At 31.6% G+C, this 16319-nt stretch overlaps 1 protein-coding gene across 1 annotated transcript; it reads right to left on the bottom strand.

Annotated features, from left to right (window-relative positions):
* Positions 1 to 5963: 5963 nt before the first annotated feature.
* LOC126832313 (ADP-ribosylation factor 1) lies at positions 5964 to 15852 on the bottom strand. The gene is made up of 5 exons (XM_050563061.2): positions 15761 to 15852; positions 10106 to 10277; positions 9537 to 9647; positions 8809 to 8933; positions 5964 to 7586 (listed from the first exon to the last, which is right to left on the bottom strand). The coding sequence occupies exons 2-5, from the start codon at positions 10251 to 10253 to the stop codon at positions 7428 to 7430; spliced, it is 543 nt and encodes a 180-aa protein (XP_050419018.1). The 5' UTR covers positions 10254 to 10277; positions 15761 to 15852; the 3' UTR covers positions 5964 to 7427.
* Between the last annotated feature and the right edge of the window lie 467 nt (positions 15853 to 16319).

Raw genomic sequence — 16319 nt, 5'->3', positions numbered from 1 at the left:
ACCCTAGAACAGGATGAATAAATTTTACAAATATACCAACTTGTGTCACTTAATAATGCAGTTTGTTCTTTTGTAAAATTCTAAAGAAATGATATTTACATAAGATTTATTAATTATGGATATTATTTTATGATTAGAAAAGAATAATATTTGTTGTGTTTTTAAATGAATAACCCGGTATAGAAATATTAAATTGATCAAATTGTTGGTTGTTAGATCATCATGGATTCACAATGAAATGTAAAAACATACTCAACAGTATAGAACATTACTTTAAAGGAGCTAAATCTCTAACTCAATATATTTTTAATGTTATTAGAAATTAAAAATACGAATTAGAATTCAATATTGATCAACTTCAATCAATTAATATTGATGTTGTTATCTTAGTCGTGAAAATATAGCATCCTAATATCCAATATTTATGACACAAGGAACATTTTATAATCGGTACATGAGTCGAGTACTCTGTAGTTTTGGGTGTCATTTTTAATCAACAAAGAAAAACATATCCTATAAGGCAATGCGGAAGGAATTAGTAATGGCTGATTCACAAACAAAAAAATAATAATTTAAAAAACGTGCAGAATGGACTATGCAAGCATTATCAACTTTCGTTCAAATTGGACTGTTCCGGTATTTCACCAAAACCAAATGATTACAAGGAAAGCTGAAAGAATTGTCTAATTTTCTCCCTTTTTTCGACAGAAAATTGGCATAGAATGAAATTGTTGAGTAAATCTGTTTGTTAAAAGAAACTGGTTCATGGGTTTAAAGCACATAGTAAAATTTTGACATGTGAATGAGATTCAGTAACTTAGTTAATAAGAGAATCTATGTGAAATGGGAAAGTAAAAAAGAATGGTAAAGTAAAATAGAATCTATGTAAAATGGGAAAGTAAAATAGAATTCATGTGAAAGTAAAATAGAATCTTTGTGAATGTAAGATAGAATTTATGTGAAAATAAAATAAAATCTATTTGAAAGTAAAATTCGAATGTGAAAATTGAATCTATGTGAAAGTAAAATTCAAATGTGAAAATAGAATCTTTGTTAAATAAAATTCCATATTCACATTCAAAATAACTATGTAAATATTATAAAGAACGTCATGAAATGAAGTATGGAGTTATGGGTCTATTCCAACCAATATGGTGATAAAAAAGAAATACATCGGCCAGGGGCTGATTGACATAAAAAATATATTTATTTTTTGTATTCAAGATTTGTAACTCGTATACCTTAACAATAGATTCAAGACATTTTTTAACTTGATTACAGGTACATTTTCCACCTTGAGTGCTACAGACACGTGTTTGAAATTTGAGTTAACTGAAGTAAAGCAAAACAAAACAAAGGATTTAAAGGTTTATGGCCTTAGGAGTCCAGATCGTTGTGTAGATGCAAAATTCATGCTGGACTTAAAACTCTCCCAATAAAATGTAACATTGCCATATTGTTTCAAATACACCAGACTGTTTATATAACAAGATTCCATACTGGCTAATTTAACAATTTTTAAAACTAAATCTAGTGTTTGAACAAATAATAATGTTATAAATGATTTTTAATATCTTACGTAAATTCCCATGTAAAAGGTTGTGTTTTAATATTTTGTTTATTACATCTTTAATTTTTATATATATATATATATATTGTATTATGTTAGGCTGGTGCAATGATTATACATATATACTTTCGTATCATATCTTACATACATTAATAATATTATACAAGCTTTTCATCCAACTCAAGCTAAAATATTCTTTGGATAACAAACAAACATTATTCTTGTTAAATTTTCATTTTATTTCCAAATTCAAATGGGGGAAGCAAATCCATTTTGATAATACAGTAAGCTTTTATAGGATTATGAAATAGAATATCAATTTATTGATAATTTAAAAATAATAAAAACCGACATGTAGTATATTGCATATTATTAATTTGACAAATATGTCATTATTATTGCAATAAATATAAGATAGACTTAATTTATTTATGCATATTAGTTGATAGAAAGTAACAGTACTTAGTGTATATTTCACTTATGAACAAATGTGACCAGCTCTGGCTAAATGAAATAATTTTTAGAAAAAGGCAACTAAAATTACAAAGCCAAACTTGATAGTAATCTAATGTCATATCTAATCTAATATAAGGGACCCACGATATGCATCTCATTTAGCTAGAGCTGTTCATGAATTACCGGTATAAATGATATTGTTATGTTCTTTAATGTAGTAAAAGTCTAGGAATCGTAACAATTTGACTTATTCTGTCATTAGTCTTTAAAATCATCTTGGATGTATTTTGGCACTAGTCTGATATACATAGATACAGCCTATATAAAGATTTGTATACATATACATATAATCTACAATTTACAGAAGTAGTAGTACGATTGGGTTGAACCGCATTGTAAGTACACAAGTGAAATGTTTTCTCAGTTGAGGTAGATGATATTGTTAATGCTAAATGGAGGGTGGCAGGAGTTACAAAGAAAGCTCTCTTGAGTCCAGTAACGAAAAGAATATTTCAGGCATAATGGTAAATAATTTTTGATTGAACAATTTGGTTCCCTTATAGAAAGTGCTCAGATTCTTTTGGTTCAATTTATAATGACAAAAAACCAATACATGAATTTGCATTCAAAATGGCTGTCAGCAATATGTTAGTGATTGAATAAGAAAATTGACAGAATATGTTTAATGTTGTGATTATATGTATATAGTTGTTTATTATTTAGCTTTATCAGTATTCATTATAGATAAATATAGTGGGCTATAGTTAGCTTTAACAAATATTTCCTTACCCAATCCAATTAAAATACAGATACTATTTCATTTCGTTTTTTTATGGTTCAAAATTTTGTTTTACTTGTCTTTCCTACACTAGGATCTGGAAGAGTTGTTATATAACCTGCGTTCTGGATGATGTGAGGAATTAGCCAATGAAACGGTCTTTTAAGGCGAGTTTTTGGCGTGAGGTGCATGGAACTGTGGGTAAAACACTAAAAATGTCAACGCTGATTGATTGATTAATCAATGTCTGACGTCATAAGGTCAAAAGCTGCTCGTATGACACCTGACGCGACCTTCCACTACAACTGGTCAGATCATGTAGTGTAGGCCATTGAAATTATAAAAAAACGAAACAAAATATAAATCTGTGTTTTAATCAGATTGTTCCTAACCAGACCTCCATTCATTATCTTATGTTTCATACTTCTGGATTGAGTATGGTATATTTCAAAAAGCTGAAAGATACTTGTACTACGTTACGTGACATTGGCTTCCAGAAAACAAAAGACTATGTTTATCCCAATACCAAGTTGACTTATATACTGAAAATTACTCATATTAAAGCATGTTTACTTTGATTTTAAAAAAGGATTTTAGATTTTTTATAAATAATTCTGCTGATAAAAAAAGATTTTTCAATGAATTTCAAGATGATTTTAAAATCTGTTAAATTTTCTATATCCAGGGTAGTGAACTGACTGATAAGACATAAAATGGTATTTTGTAAATCTTTTTTTTATTCTTGTAACAAATCCTCTGATATTAGGATCTATATGCATTGTGTGAATGAAATGTACAGTAATGTTATGGATATTGAACCGATATGTGATTTTAGATTCAGTCATTGTAGGTGTAAAACTGAAGTTAGTAATATTTCGAATTGCTTAATTAATGCGTTTAATCTAGAATTTTTACAAGTTTATAACCCAATATTTTGAAACTAAGGTTTTTTTTTTTTTACATTTGTTCAATCAATTCCTAGTCTTTATTAGTAAATACAAACTATTGGATCTGGTTTTCAAAACATCTATACCAATTTTTAAGATTTAAAAAAAAAGTACAATGAAAACATTTGCTCAGTGAACTTCCTGAATAATGAAATCTTGAAATTAGGTTTTCACAACCACAAGAATAAAATATATTTTAGCTTGTATGAAATATTATTTTGATTTTTTTTTTTCGATATTTGAATAAATATGGGCTTGTTGCAAAATAAGTTCAATTTTAATGGTATGCATATTTTAATGCAGAATATTCATGCAATATTTGTGAAGTAAAACAATAATGGGGAATTATTTGTTCTACAAGTTTGGGGTGAAAATGCATTTGCTTTTGTATATGATTTTTTTTAATACTCTATTGTAAAAGATTTATTATAATGTGAAGCTATCTTAGCCAAATATATTCCCATCCATACTGTATCCATAGTTTTATTTACTATTTGTTCTATATGCATTATTCAACCCTTGTCTACACATCTGATCATTTCAGTTTATTGGCTGGTTTGACTTCCCATACATAATTTATTGGCAGGTTTGACTTTCCATGCATCATTTATTAAACTAAATGATTTGGTGTGTTGAAAAGGGCCTCCACACATTGGCAAGGTATTTGTCAGATTGGACGATTTTCTTGTCACATGATCCTTCATTTATTGAACAATTTAACAAACACTGGGGGTATGAAATAACCCAGAATCTCAATTATTCCATTCTTCTGAGTATTTTCAAGGTAATACTTTTATTGAACAAGGTGACAATGCCTATGTCCATGTTTTGTCTTTTGAGATTCTAGTTTGTGCGATACAGTCATGAGTAGAAGAGTTACTCCATTTGTGAAGTTGTTTGAAATCAATGTATGAGCCAATGTGTGAAGGCCTTGATGCTATCTATGATATTATATAATCTGTTGTATATAGCCTGTATGAATTTGTTATTGTTGGCTTTATGTAGCATGTTATTAAGTTTTATAAAGTAATTGTTGTAGTAAAATGGTGTATAGTGTAGAATTAAATATATATATTCCAATTTTATAATAACGTTCCATGTAGTATATCACCTTGTCCACATATTTTTAAAACATATTTCAATAGGCAATCTTTTGAATAATTCTGGTTATTGTTTATAACACCATTATTTAAACTTTAAACAATGGAAAGAAGAATGCTTCTTGCTACCAGATTCCTGTCATTCCAGTTTTAGTAAAACTGATATTAATTCCTGTTTCTAACAAAACTCTTCTAACAATTCATCCTTCTTCTGCTTCTCTATTCTTTTAAACTTTACTCATTCTCCATAACTGTACATTTTCTTAGAACAATATGGATTTTATTTTATATTAAGGCAATAATGTGTAATTTTAACATGTGAATTGTTTCAGCCAAGGTTATAGTTGAATAATATGGGACCATTTTTGTTTTCTGACAAATGAATACTGTTTGCAAGACAGGTGTGCTACATAATCAATCATCTTAAAAATTTTAATCTGCACATGTATTTATAATGTTAGATCTATATTTATGTAATATTTTAACATTTTGGAGATCTTTTTCTCTATATTCTGCCGTCATTCATATTGCCTTATTAAAGATTAAACGTCCTGTAGTTATATATCTAAACATATCGCTGTGTTGATCTAGCCTAATAACCATATATACACCAGGCATCAAGTCATCAGCACATATCATGCCTTAATATTTTAACTGAAAATAAAATACTTAAAATCTGGAATCTATTTTCATGGTGCTCTTTTATCAGACTAAATTTGATACAGATTTTTGCAAGATAGGATTGTTTAGAGAGTAGAAATGGAATTTAACATCCTACGCCATACAGTGTCTCAGTTTTCTGTACCATCCAAACGACTAGTCTGTCCCTGCCATGCCTTCCAACAAGGGGGAAAAATAGTTACTTGCTTTCCCACACTGCAAGCCAGCATGACTCTCAAAATTAATTACTGGTGGCTTTGATATATGCAACTTGCTGCACTTGATCCAAAGGTTGCGACACATGTGTATTGAAATTAATGCAACCCAAAGTGACAAAATTAACTGGGGTTTCACGGTCGACTTTTCTGCTCCATAGCGGCTATTGATGACTGGGATTCAATTCTAGATTATTGAATCAAATAACCTATGTAATACACAACTTTGAACTCTAGTAGCTTTTAATTTATTTCCTTTATTACATAAAATGACCATATATGGGAGTTAACCTACTTAATTTATTACTTTGTTCCGTGCAGACACCATTCTCTCTTTCCGTTAAATATATAATAATCCATGTACACCGTAATAGTACTCACAGATTATTAGAAATAATTAGAAGTTTTATTTAAATATGATTCATTTTGCTAAACACAGAAATTATATTACCTTACAAATACTGCCAAATAATAATATACACAACAGCTCAAATTAAATTACAGATTTTTTTTTCCCTTTAAAACAGCCATTCAATAAACCTTTATGTACTGGTCTTTACACACATAAATTACTAAAATTTGTGTACGTAAAAAAAAGTATATGATGCAAAGTTTGTCGTCTTTCATCAACGTTCTATTTAACTCCCCAAAATATCACAATATAATAGTTCTGTATATTTGTTTTTAAATGAAGGATGATAAAATGTATTGTTTTCACAGAATTGAAATGATAAACAGTAACGACTATAAAGCTTACATACATAAATATGCATCCATGTGCCATTCACGACTCAAGACGGCCTTTTTTTTGCTTGCTTCAATATAAGAAATTATACAGAGGAAATTTGAACATTGAGAAATTACAAAGCTACAACAAAAGAGAGGAAAATAATATATACACCCAGCATTTCATTTCACACACAAAATTACAATTTTACCAAATCACTCGCACATTGTCACAATATTACCGAATATACCTATTTCTAACACTGTATAGAAAGAGTTGAGAAACGTTCACAACAAAAGCTTATAGTATAATTAATGTAGTTTATAGACACTTGTATTATTGTAACAACATTCTAGTCATTTGATAAAATAATGATCTTAGACATTCAACTTATAAAACATGGATGACACTTTCGTTTCCATCACAGTCTCCGACTCCCCCCACCCCCAATCCTTCCCCATAGTGATGCCCCCTACCTCAACATCATTCAATCCGAATGATATAAATAAACTTTAAAAACATTAGACAAGATGCCGTGCCAGTAACTATATAAGTTCAATTGATATACAAAAAATTCTTTTCTAGAACAGATTAATGTGAAATAAACATGTCAACAACACAAATATTCATATTTATACAATTAATAATTTTATATCAGAATGTACAATTTTCTTTCTTTTTGTTTTGCGATTTGGGAACGTCTATAATATACATATATTCTTAGTCATAACAACATGTAGGACTTGAGGAAATGTTTTTCATGTTCATGACATAGTTTTGCCGATTTAACGTCAATTCAAATGCCACAAAAGCTGACTGGGATAGTCTTTTAAGCTGTATGACACATAAATCGGTAAAATGTCCCCAAATAAGCAAACATGTTTTTTTCTTATTTTACTTAGTCAACCCTAGTAGATGGATTTGTTTTGAGAATTTTTAACAATTGATAATAATTGTCTATAAATGGAGTGACTTTATTTCTTTTTTAATTGATTAGAGAGCCAATCAAGTCCTTCATATAATCCATCGCCACTAGTAGCACATGTTGACTGTATATACCAAGTACGATTTCTTAATTGATGTAAGCCCAGTTTATCAGTTATTTCGGCTGCATTCATTGCATTAGGCAAATCCTAAAATCATAAGAAAAATACAATCAGATAATATACTCTGAGACTTTGTGGGTTAAGATCGGATAGAACTATGTGAACTATAATAAAATACTCTTTTTATAAACTACACCGATACTTGCAGTATATAGCATTTGAGATGTCATCTTAAATACTGTAAAGTGTTTATTTTTTATCATTTTTAGCTTAATTACTAAATAAGGTTATGTAAAATAATGTCCATTTGGCATTTATAATACCGAAAGACTGATATATATATATGTAACCTGGGTATTATTTAAACATACATTATGCAAGAGCTAAATCTGTCTATTGCAGGTCTTTCTTTAGGCCTGAAATGTTATCTAAATTATTAATTAGACATTAATTAACCTATCCACACCATAATCAATTCTAGATGGCATCACTAGCCTGCGATCTTTAGTGGATTGTGAGCCGATTTACTGCATACATTTCCTTCACGATTTAACTATTAAATGGATAATCAAGACTATGCTGTTTATTGTACTGACTTTAGTAATGATGATCAAGGCTAGCCGAAATTTCAACTGCTTAGTTCTCGGTTCATAGTGGATCAATTTGAATGAAATTTTCAGCAAATTGCCTTTACATTATCTAGTTTTAAATATTGCAGTGAGAACTGCGAACTCGTTATCAAATCTCCCATAATGTATCTTTAATCTTATGTATTAAACATTAATTTCTTTCACATTCCTTTAATAACAAATCTGTTTAAAAATTTGTAAAAATCTTTAAAAATCACCAAAAATCATTATACATCAATGATCAATTGGGTTGTTTATTTTTTTAACAGTGATCGAGAAATTAACACTTGTAAATTGGAAACTCATCAAAATTGAACGGTCAGCTTTAAACTGGACGGAAGTAAAAATTAGATGATTTTTGGTGATTTTAAACAATTTTTACAAATTTTTAAACAGATTTGTTATTAAAGGAATGTGAAAGAAATTAGTGCTTAATACATAAGATTAAATAATATCGTTATTACAGTTATATATAGGACATGGTAAATGAGGGAAAAAATTTAGGGTCCTCGATTTGGCCTAAAAAAACCCAAAAAAACGACAATATACGGGGGCGACGACAATATACGACCACATTTCAATGTGGGTGTATAAAAAGAGTTGGTTGGGGTAATCGTCAATAAAGGTATTTTTGTTTTGGCTAGACCGAAAGATTTCATCTCAATGCTCTTACTACTAACCTGTTTATTTGCAAAAATTAACAATACTGCGTCCCTCAATTCATCCTCACTTAACATTCTAAGTAATTCATCTTTAGCTTCTCCTACTCTCTCTCTATCATTACTATCTACCACAAATATTAAACCTGAAAATTAAAAATGGAATGAAATTTGATTTAAAATATTGACCGCTTCCTCAATTAAGCAACAGCATCTGACAATGTATTTTTGTTGTACCTACTACAGTCTCAACTAGAAAAAACCTTGACATTAGGCACCGGTCACAAACACTGTCACTTACATTCATACACATTAGATTCTAATACATGTTTATCACCCAATAATACATTCTACAGTAGATATCACTTGTGTCATATATTTCATAATCTAATGCGATATCTCCTTTACATGAATTTGATTGGTCAGTTGAAAAGGGACTACTTTTATTTATTTTCAAAGAACAACTCATTTCTTAAAATGAACTATTGTTATTCAATTGACCTTGATAGAAACACTGGGTCAATATATATATATATAAAGGATTTTGCAATGGTTGAATAACAGAATTGCTGTCAAAAAATTATGTATCACTACGCCGTAATGTAATCAGGTTCAGTAAAAGAGAAATCTACAGTAAAGAATTATATTTATTTGTGCATGTAAGAAAGGATTGGGTGATAAATAAAATCTCCTACTCATCTTTTTTGATATCAAAAAAGACTCGTAGGAGATTCTCTATATATTCATACCTTGTGTATTCTGGAAATAATGTCTCCATAAAGGTCGGATTTTGTCTTGTCCTCCGACATCCCATACAGTAAAACTAATGTTCTTATATTCTACAGTTTCTACATTAAATCCTACAATAAAACAAAAATATAAAATATCACTTTCATCGCACTTAGTCAAGGTATTGATGTAATGAAACTACATGTATACACCATATTTAATCACTCTTACTCAATTAGAATCAAGGTTATCGAGTAACGGATTAAAAATAGGGTAGGGTTTTTTTTTGGGGGGGGGGGGGGTCGTTTTTTTTTTTAATGTTACATTGTTAGATCTGGTAGATCTACCGTAGCATAATATTCTGTGCGAAAATCTTCAATTTTATGTTAGGTTGAGTCGGCATCGGGGAATATGAAGCATGAATAGATTGGTGGATGGAATTCTTGGATAATTGTTTAAAATGTATCAGAGGCTAGAATTTGATTTAAATATTCTCTTAGGGGGCAATTGGACTTTTTAATCGTTCTATGCTAAAAAAAAAAAAATAGCACAGGGATGTCATTTTGTTCAAGGGAAAGAACCTATTTACCTATAGTTGGAATAGTTGTTACTATTTCTCCCAATTTAAGTTTATATAAAATAGTTGTTTTTCCTGCAGCATCTAGACCCACCATTAATATTCTCATCTCTTTCTTTCCCAAAATCTTGCTAAAGAGGGCTGCAAATACATTCCCCATCTTTATTCTTTATATGGATCCAATCTTAAAAGACAAAAAAAAAATATTATGAATAATATAAAATGTAAAAGCTAGAAAAATGATACCATTAAATATAATCAAACCAATAAGGTTACTTTTGCTGAAAGTCACCGATCAATGACATTGACTGCTACTTTCAAGTGCGGGGACATCAGAGTACAACATACATGTACATGTACATGGAAAATATCATAGTAGACTGTAGTGTAAATGCATGCCCCCCAGCCCCAGTACAATAAATTGTACAGTACATGTACAATCATTTGCTAATTTTATTATCTGCATAATGTTCCATAGCGATCTCGATAAAGTAATGAAACAGAACCTGTCGTAGCTGGAAAGAGAGCAAGATGATGTACGATACCATATGATTTGCCTAACTTCCAAACTGGGTCTTGATCATCTTATCCTTTAAAACTGATTGCCACGGATCCGTTAGAAATCTGGATCTTTCGAGACGTAATAGAAATGAACTAAAACTCTACAATTATTTATGTTTTATATATTATTAGCAATGTAAGTAAAGGCAATAAAAACTGATAAATCAATTTCCAACACAGACATTGATATATTACCATTTATTATACAATTCGTATGGGTACATTCACACCCGCTTCCTCCAAGTATCTACAATTTTTCCTTATAGTATAGTTAGAAGTTTTGACTCTTTCCGAGCATGTTTGATATTGATGTTTCTTTTAATGGTTGACATCTAGAGAGGGAAAAAGAAAAGGGCATGAGGCCCCGCGGATTTCATCTTGTTCCAATGCTTCAGGCGTTTTTTGAGAATTTTAAAGGGTCAACAAAAAGCAATAGAATTTATTTTTTGAAAAAGCAACATGACAGAAGTGTTATAAAATTTATATTATATAAACAGGATAACAACAAATATAATCAAATATATTATTATGACAGAAGTCCACAAAGCGGCATATAGATGACAACATGCAATCAATACAAATTAATGTTAGGTTCGGGTGGTCAATTTAAATAATGTTTGGTTGGACCAATATGGTTTTCATGATTATGTCTATACAACTTTATATATCTGTTGAAATAAATGGAAATTTCTCGATTTTAATCATTTTACATGGTGTTGATATGTGGGACTGTCAAACCAAATAAATATTAGCCTATCGATGTTTGGATATCAGCAAAACACTTCAAATCCATTTTCACGAAAATCATTTTTGTTGCTAATGTTTTGTTACTTAATAATGTAGTAAAACCTGTGAGAAACCTGTAGGATTTATATAATCCACTCTGTTATCAATCTTGGTTATTATCTATATTTTTCACAAAGGTGTCGCGATCACATTTAAAGAGACAAAATGGAAAAGCCCCGGTTTGGATTTTAGAAGCTAGTTAGATAACCACACAAAGATACACACTTCAATAATTGAACAATAAAAGTTGCCGTTCGAGCTGTAGTACGGTATTGCGATTTAAGAAAAAAAAACATAATTTATTTAATCCAAACTCTTTACATTTTACAATAAGGCTGACCTTAAAAATATCTTTGTTTCGCCTAACGCGACCGACTAACTAAAACCACCCCCGACTTAAATTATTTTATTGCACTTTTCCGCGATCTTTTTATTTTATTTTGTGTGTCAACCTGAAATATATCACGAGAGTTATTTCCCTTTACTATGGCTATGGTTTGATTCATCATTGAAACTGGTTGATCAAGACGAAAGCGTCATAAGTGTCGCTTCTCAACAAAATGGTTGCAGACGAAAGCACGTCCATTCCCACGAAATGATTCTGCCTCTATGTCTGTGGGGCGTCGTTTTAAACATGACGAAGATATTTTCAATATCCATTTTCGAGAAAAATGAAGGCACAACCCGCACGATCGTTAAAAACGTGTTGAAGGGGTTTCACACTTAGAATTCGTGGCAAATCGTGTGCGAGTCTCGGAGTCGTGCATCACGAAAAATCCCGATGTCATACTCATTGATTTGTTTGACAATAAAAAAAGACGAATGTTTCCCCCCCAGAAAATTATCAAGCTGTCAAATTAGCTCTTTAAAAAAAAATCTGAAAAAAAAAACCCGACCTACCGACCCTTCTCCTCGATTGTGGGTCGGGTTTGGCGAAACAAAGATATTTTTAAGGTCAGCCTAAACGGACATTTAAGGCACCTGTTGAAACTTGTATCCGAATATCTACCATTCACGGATATAATCTCGCAGATATTCAAATACCGTAACTATTCGACGCTATCCGATGCTTTTTTGCATAACCAGGCCTTCACGTGAATAAATTCCTGGGGAGTCAAAAAAAGCTCTCCTGAAATTGGAAAAAGAGGAAATCGCTCTCCTGAGAAAGCTCTCCTGAATCTCTTGAGGAGAGCTTTGTTAGCATTTGTGATAAAGTCCAGAGATTTTAATCCATTTCGAAACCAACCGGCCAGAATTGGGTCAAATGAGGTCCCGGTAAGAAACAGGGTAATTCGAAGCTCCCGTTAACTTTAATATCTGACTTCAACAAGTTCAAGTCAGTAATATTCCTGAATAGACTACTGTCTTCGTTTATCATCAGTCGATCGAAATTAGGATTTATCTGCTACGGCGAAAATAAGCTGATGCGACAGCATGACATTTCTTCATATTTAAAACACAAATTAATGTTTTTGTCTATCACGTAACTTACAATATTTTTTTCATTCGTGGATGAAAGACAAGCCACACAATGATCACGTGACTCCCATGATTGAAATTGCTTTAAATATAAAATAAAATAGCGTACGACGATGCCATGGCCTTAAATAAAAACGGCAATATTTTTAAGAATAAATCCCTGTCAGCATGTGTAAAAAATAAAATTGAATAAAACTATAACACTATTTAAAAATAAATCTTGCAATGCTGGTTTACTGACCTAATTCCAACCAATGCATGTCACGTGTTATCGGGAATCTGAAAGCATTGAAAATCTTGGTGGAAAAATATATTAGTTATTAATATTTGTTTCTCGGGATATCCGGTGTTCTATCAGGGATTATTCAATGAATATTTAAATTTAACTAACAACGGGTCAGTGAAACCATAAAATGCATTATCCAATTATTATTTTCAAATCTACCTAGAATTCGTACGGATCGAGAGTCGAAGATGGGGCGCGAAGCATGAGATTAACAATCCATGCAGAGCGAGATGTCTTCCTTCGCCATGTGGTTTATTATTACACAGGAAACTTAGTGGACCTGTTATGAATAACCAGCAGGCTTGTTGGGTTTTTTTGCCGAATTATCAAAATTGCCGTTAAATGTGCTAATTACTCGGATTATGAAACGGATGGCGGATTCTCACTAAGGTATGCTGTTATTGTAGCCGACAAGCAAGTTGATTGTCGATATGATATTGACAGTATTTTTCGTTACCAGTATATTTTTCCTGGTTATTTTCTTTGAGGGGAGTCAAATTAGACATTGAGGAGAGCTATAAAAAGCGCACCTCGACTGACATCCAGGCGCATCCAGGCGAGCGAGAGCGATCGCGCTCCTTTTACGTGAAGGCCTGCATAACTGTTTGTGTTATTTTGAAACGACACCTCTTGTCGTTGTAAATGAGCAATAATTTCCTGCAAATAAGGCTTGAAACTTTCTATCCTACACAACTGTTTTATTACTTTTAAATATTAGACGAATGCCATGGGGCATGGCGAGCTCCCAGTCATGCACATTGCCGATGATTAGGGCTGTAGCTATTCTGCGCGTTCACGCAAAGTCAACACGTCTTTGTTTACTTCGTCTGCTAAATTATGACAGCCATGACTGGCCAAATCTTATCTTAGTGTTCCAGCCACCTTGGTACTATCAGAGCGCGCGTTTTTTCCTGAGGGAAATATAGTTACCACTTAAAGATTAAATCTGGATCCCAACACTGTCGACCATCTAATACTCTTACACGAGATTTTACAAAATAAAAAGCTGTAGATAGTTTTAGACAGTAATCAATTAAAACTTGTTGTTTAAACAGTTTATGTTTGTTTCCTTTATATGGTGCCATTTATTACAGCTTTTTATATAAAACCTTTTGTGGTAAAGTTTTACTCTCGACAGTTTGATTTTTTTAAGCCGACCCATTTTTCCAATGTCAGTATTCGATGTTGGTAAAACGAAACATAAAAGCCAAAAAAGGATTGATCATTTCAAATAAATTAGTTCAGATAAAATAAAGTTTTAGAAAAGACGATGGCGTGATCGTTTGATACGTCCTGCATTAAGCTTATTAGTGACAATGACAATATAGGCTATTAAAAACATTAGCATTGCCAAAAGAGAGAGAGAGAGAAATGGAGTTTAACGTCCACTCGACACAAACTAGGTCATTTCAAGACTAACATATTGTTTAATATTATTTACATAATTCGCGTAGGGGTCTTTAGCAGTGGGAGAAAACCAGAGGACCCGCAGAAAACCCACGAGGTTGGACAGGCGACCCTACTCCTTGCCACGTACAACAGTGGATTGCATTGCCAAAAGGATGTCTGATAATTCAAATCATCTCTAATGGTTTATTAGCACATGTACAATAGACGAATTTGCATGCGCTTAAAACATCAAAACTAAGTTTTAAATTACACACAAAGTCTGAATATGTTCGGATAGTGCAGACAGATAGCCAAATACCAAAATATGCCCAGAGTTTCAACACTAATAAAAACTGGGGTGGGGGGGGGGGGGGAGTTTTACAAAATATTTTTCACTTCAATGGGATTCAAGATTGCAGTCTTGAACTAGATTTTACCGTTAGGTCTAAATTAGAGTATGAAGAATTGTTTCCAATTTCTCTAACAAATATATAAATAAACACATTAGTCCTGTAATTTCCTTTTTTTAAGACAAGTCACTGGTTTACTCTAACAATCCCACCCCTTAAAATCAATGAAATTAATCTTTTTATGATCTGAAAACAAGAAGTTCTAGGGTCTTTTTCATGAAAAAAAAACACTATTAGTTATTACACAAGTAGATGGTGAATTCGTTTTAAAAGATTTTCTGTTCAAGATGTGACGCATGTATTATATACTATTACTAGTACTAGGCTAGGCCTTGTCAACTCAAATAACTACGACGAATATGATCACTGACACAGTAGCCTAACTGACTGAGTCAGATCAGAAAAATGAGAGAAAAACACCTAAAATTAAAAGAATAAAACTTACACAATGTACAAAATATAATGGACGATATGAAATGATATAAATCGAAGCCCCACCCTTGAAATAGGCTTACAAAAATCAGTCTGAGTAATCGATTGGGCAAATTTCTGAATGTGGTCCACTGTTCCACAAAGCGGAAGCAGATTTATTATAAGAAATAACTGAATAGAATATGGATAGTTTACCGTCTTCTCGTCCGTTACCCACACCTAAAACGCTTATAATAGCCCAAAAATACCCCAGAAGGCTAACAACATAAAATTCGTGTTATACAAAAATTGTCTTCTGTCTAAATAAACGAATGGAACACATACCTGTAACAAATAACAAGTCAAAATGGCGGTCAATGAAAAGAATATCTCGTTGCACATGCCACGTCAATGTCCCGGCAATTGGGATGACACAATTGCTCAATACAGTTATCCCTGTCACATGACCATCTAAAATGTCGGCCCCCATTAAATGTAGAACATTAATGTCTATCCAGCCACAGCCGTAAATTAATTGTGGACAGAAATTTAATTTTCTACATTATCTATTTGCTAACTATAACGGTATTTTCATAAACCAAATTTATACCAAACTCTCTTTTATCATAATATGTATTTTGTACACCCAATACATACATATTTTAATCATAGTATTGCAGCCAAGTAATATAAAAATTAATTAATATATATACTAAATACATGCAGGCCTACATCTGCTTTCTTCGACATGGTACGTGGGTGTACAATTAAAAATATATATATATATATGTATATAAATTTTTGGACGACGATCGGTGAGGGGGAGGGGGGTATTGGGTGACCCAATGGTTAGCACGTGCGCGCTGTATGATAATGTCTGCCATTGAGTCACCTATGAACTAGC

Source organism: Patella vulgata, chromosome 9, assembly GCF_932274485.2.
Source record: "Patella vulgata chromosome 9, xgPatVulg1.2, whole genome shotgun sequence".
Classification (NCBI taxonomy): domain Eukaryota; kingdom Metazoa; phylum Mollusca; class Gastropoda; family Patellidae; genus Patella; species Patella vulgata.
This window is presented reverse-complemented; position numbering and strand designations above follow the sequence as displayed.

Excerpts from the sequence above, each read along its gene's own strand:
- LOC126832313 (XM_050563061.2), bottom strand. The coding sequence starts at position 10,253 with ATGGGGAATGTATTTGCAGCCCTCTTTAGCAAGATTTTGGGAAAGAAA. Across the intron at positions 9,648-10,105 it reads AACAACTATTCCAACTATAG|GATTTAATGTAGAAACTGTA; the intron begins GTAAATAGGTTC and ends GTTTTATTGTAG. Across the intron at positions 8,934-9,536 it reads TTATTTCCAGAATACACAAG|GTTTAATATTTGTGGTAGAT; the intron begins GTATGAATATAT and ends TTTAATTTTCAG.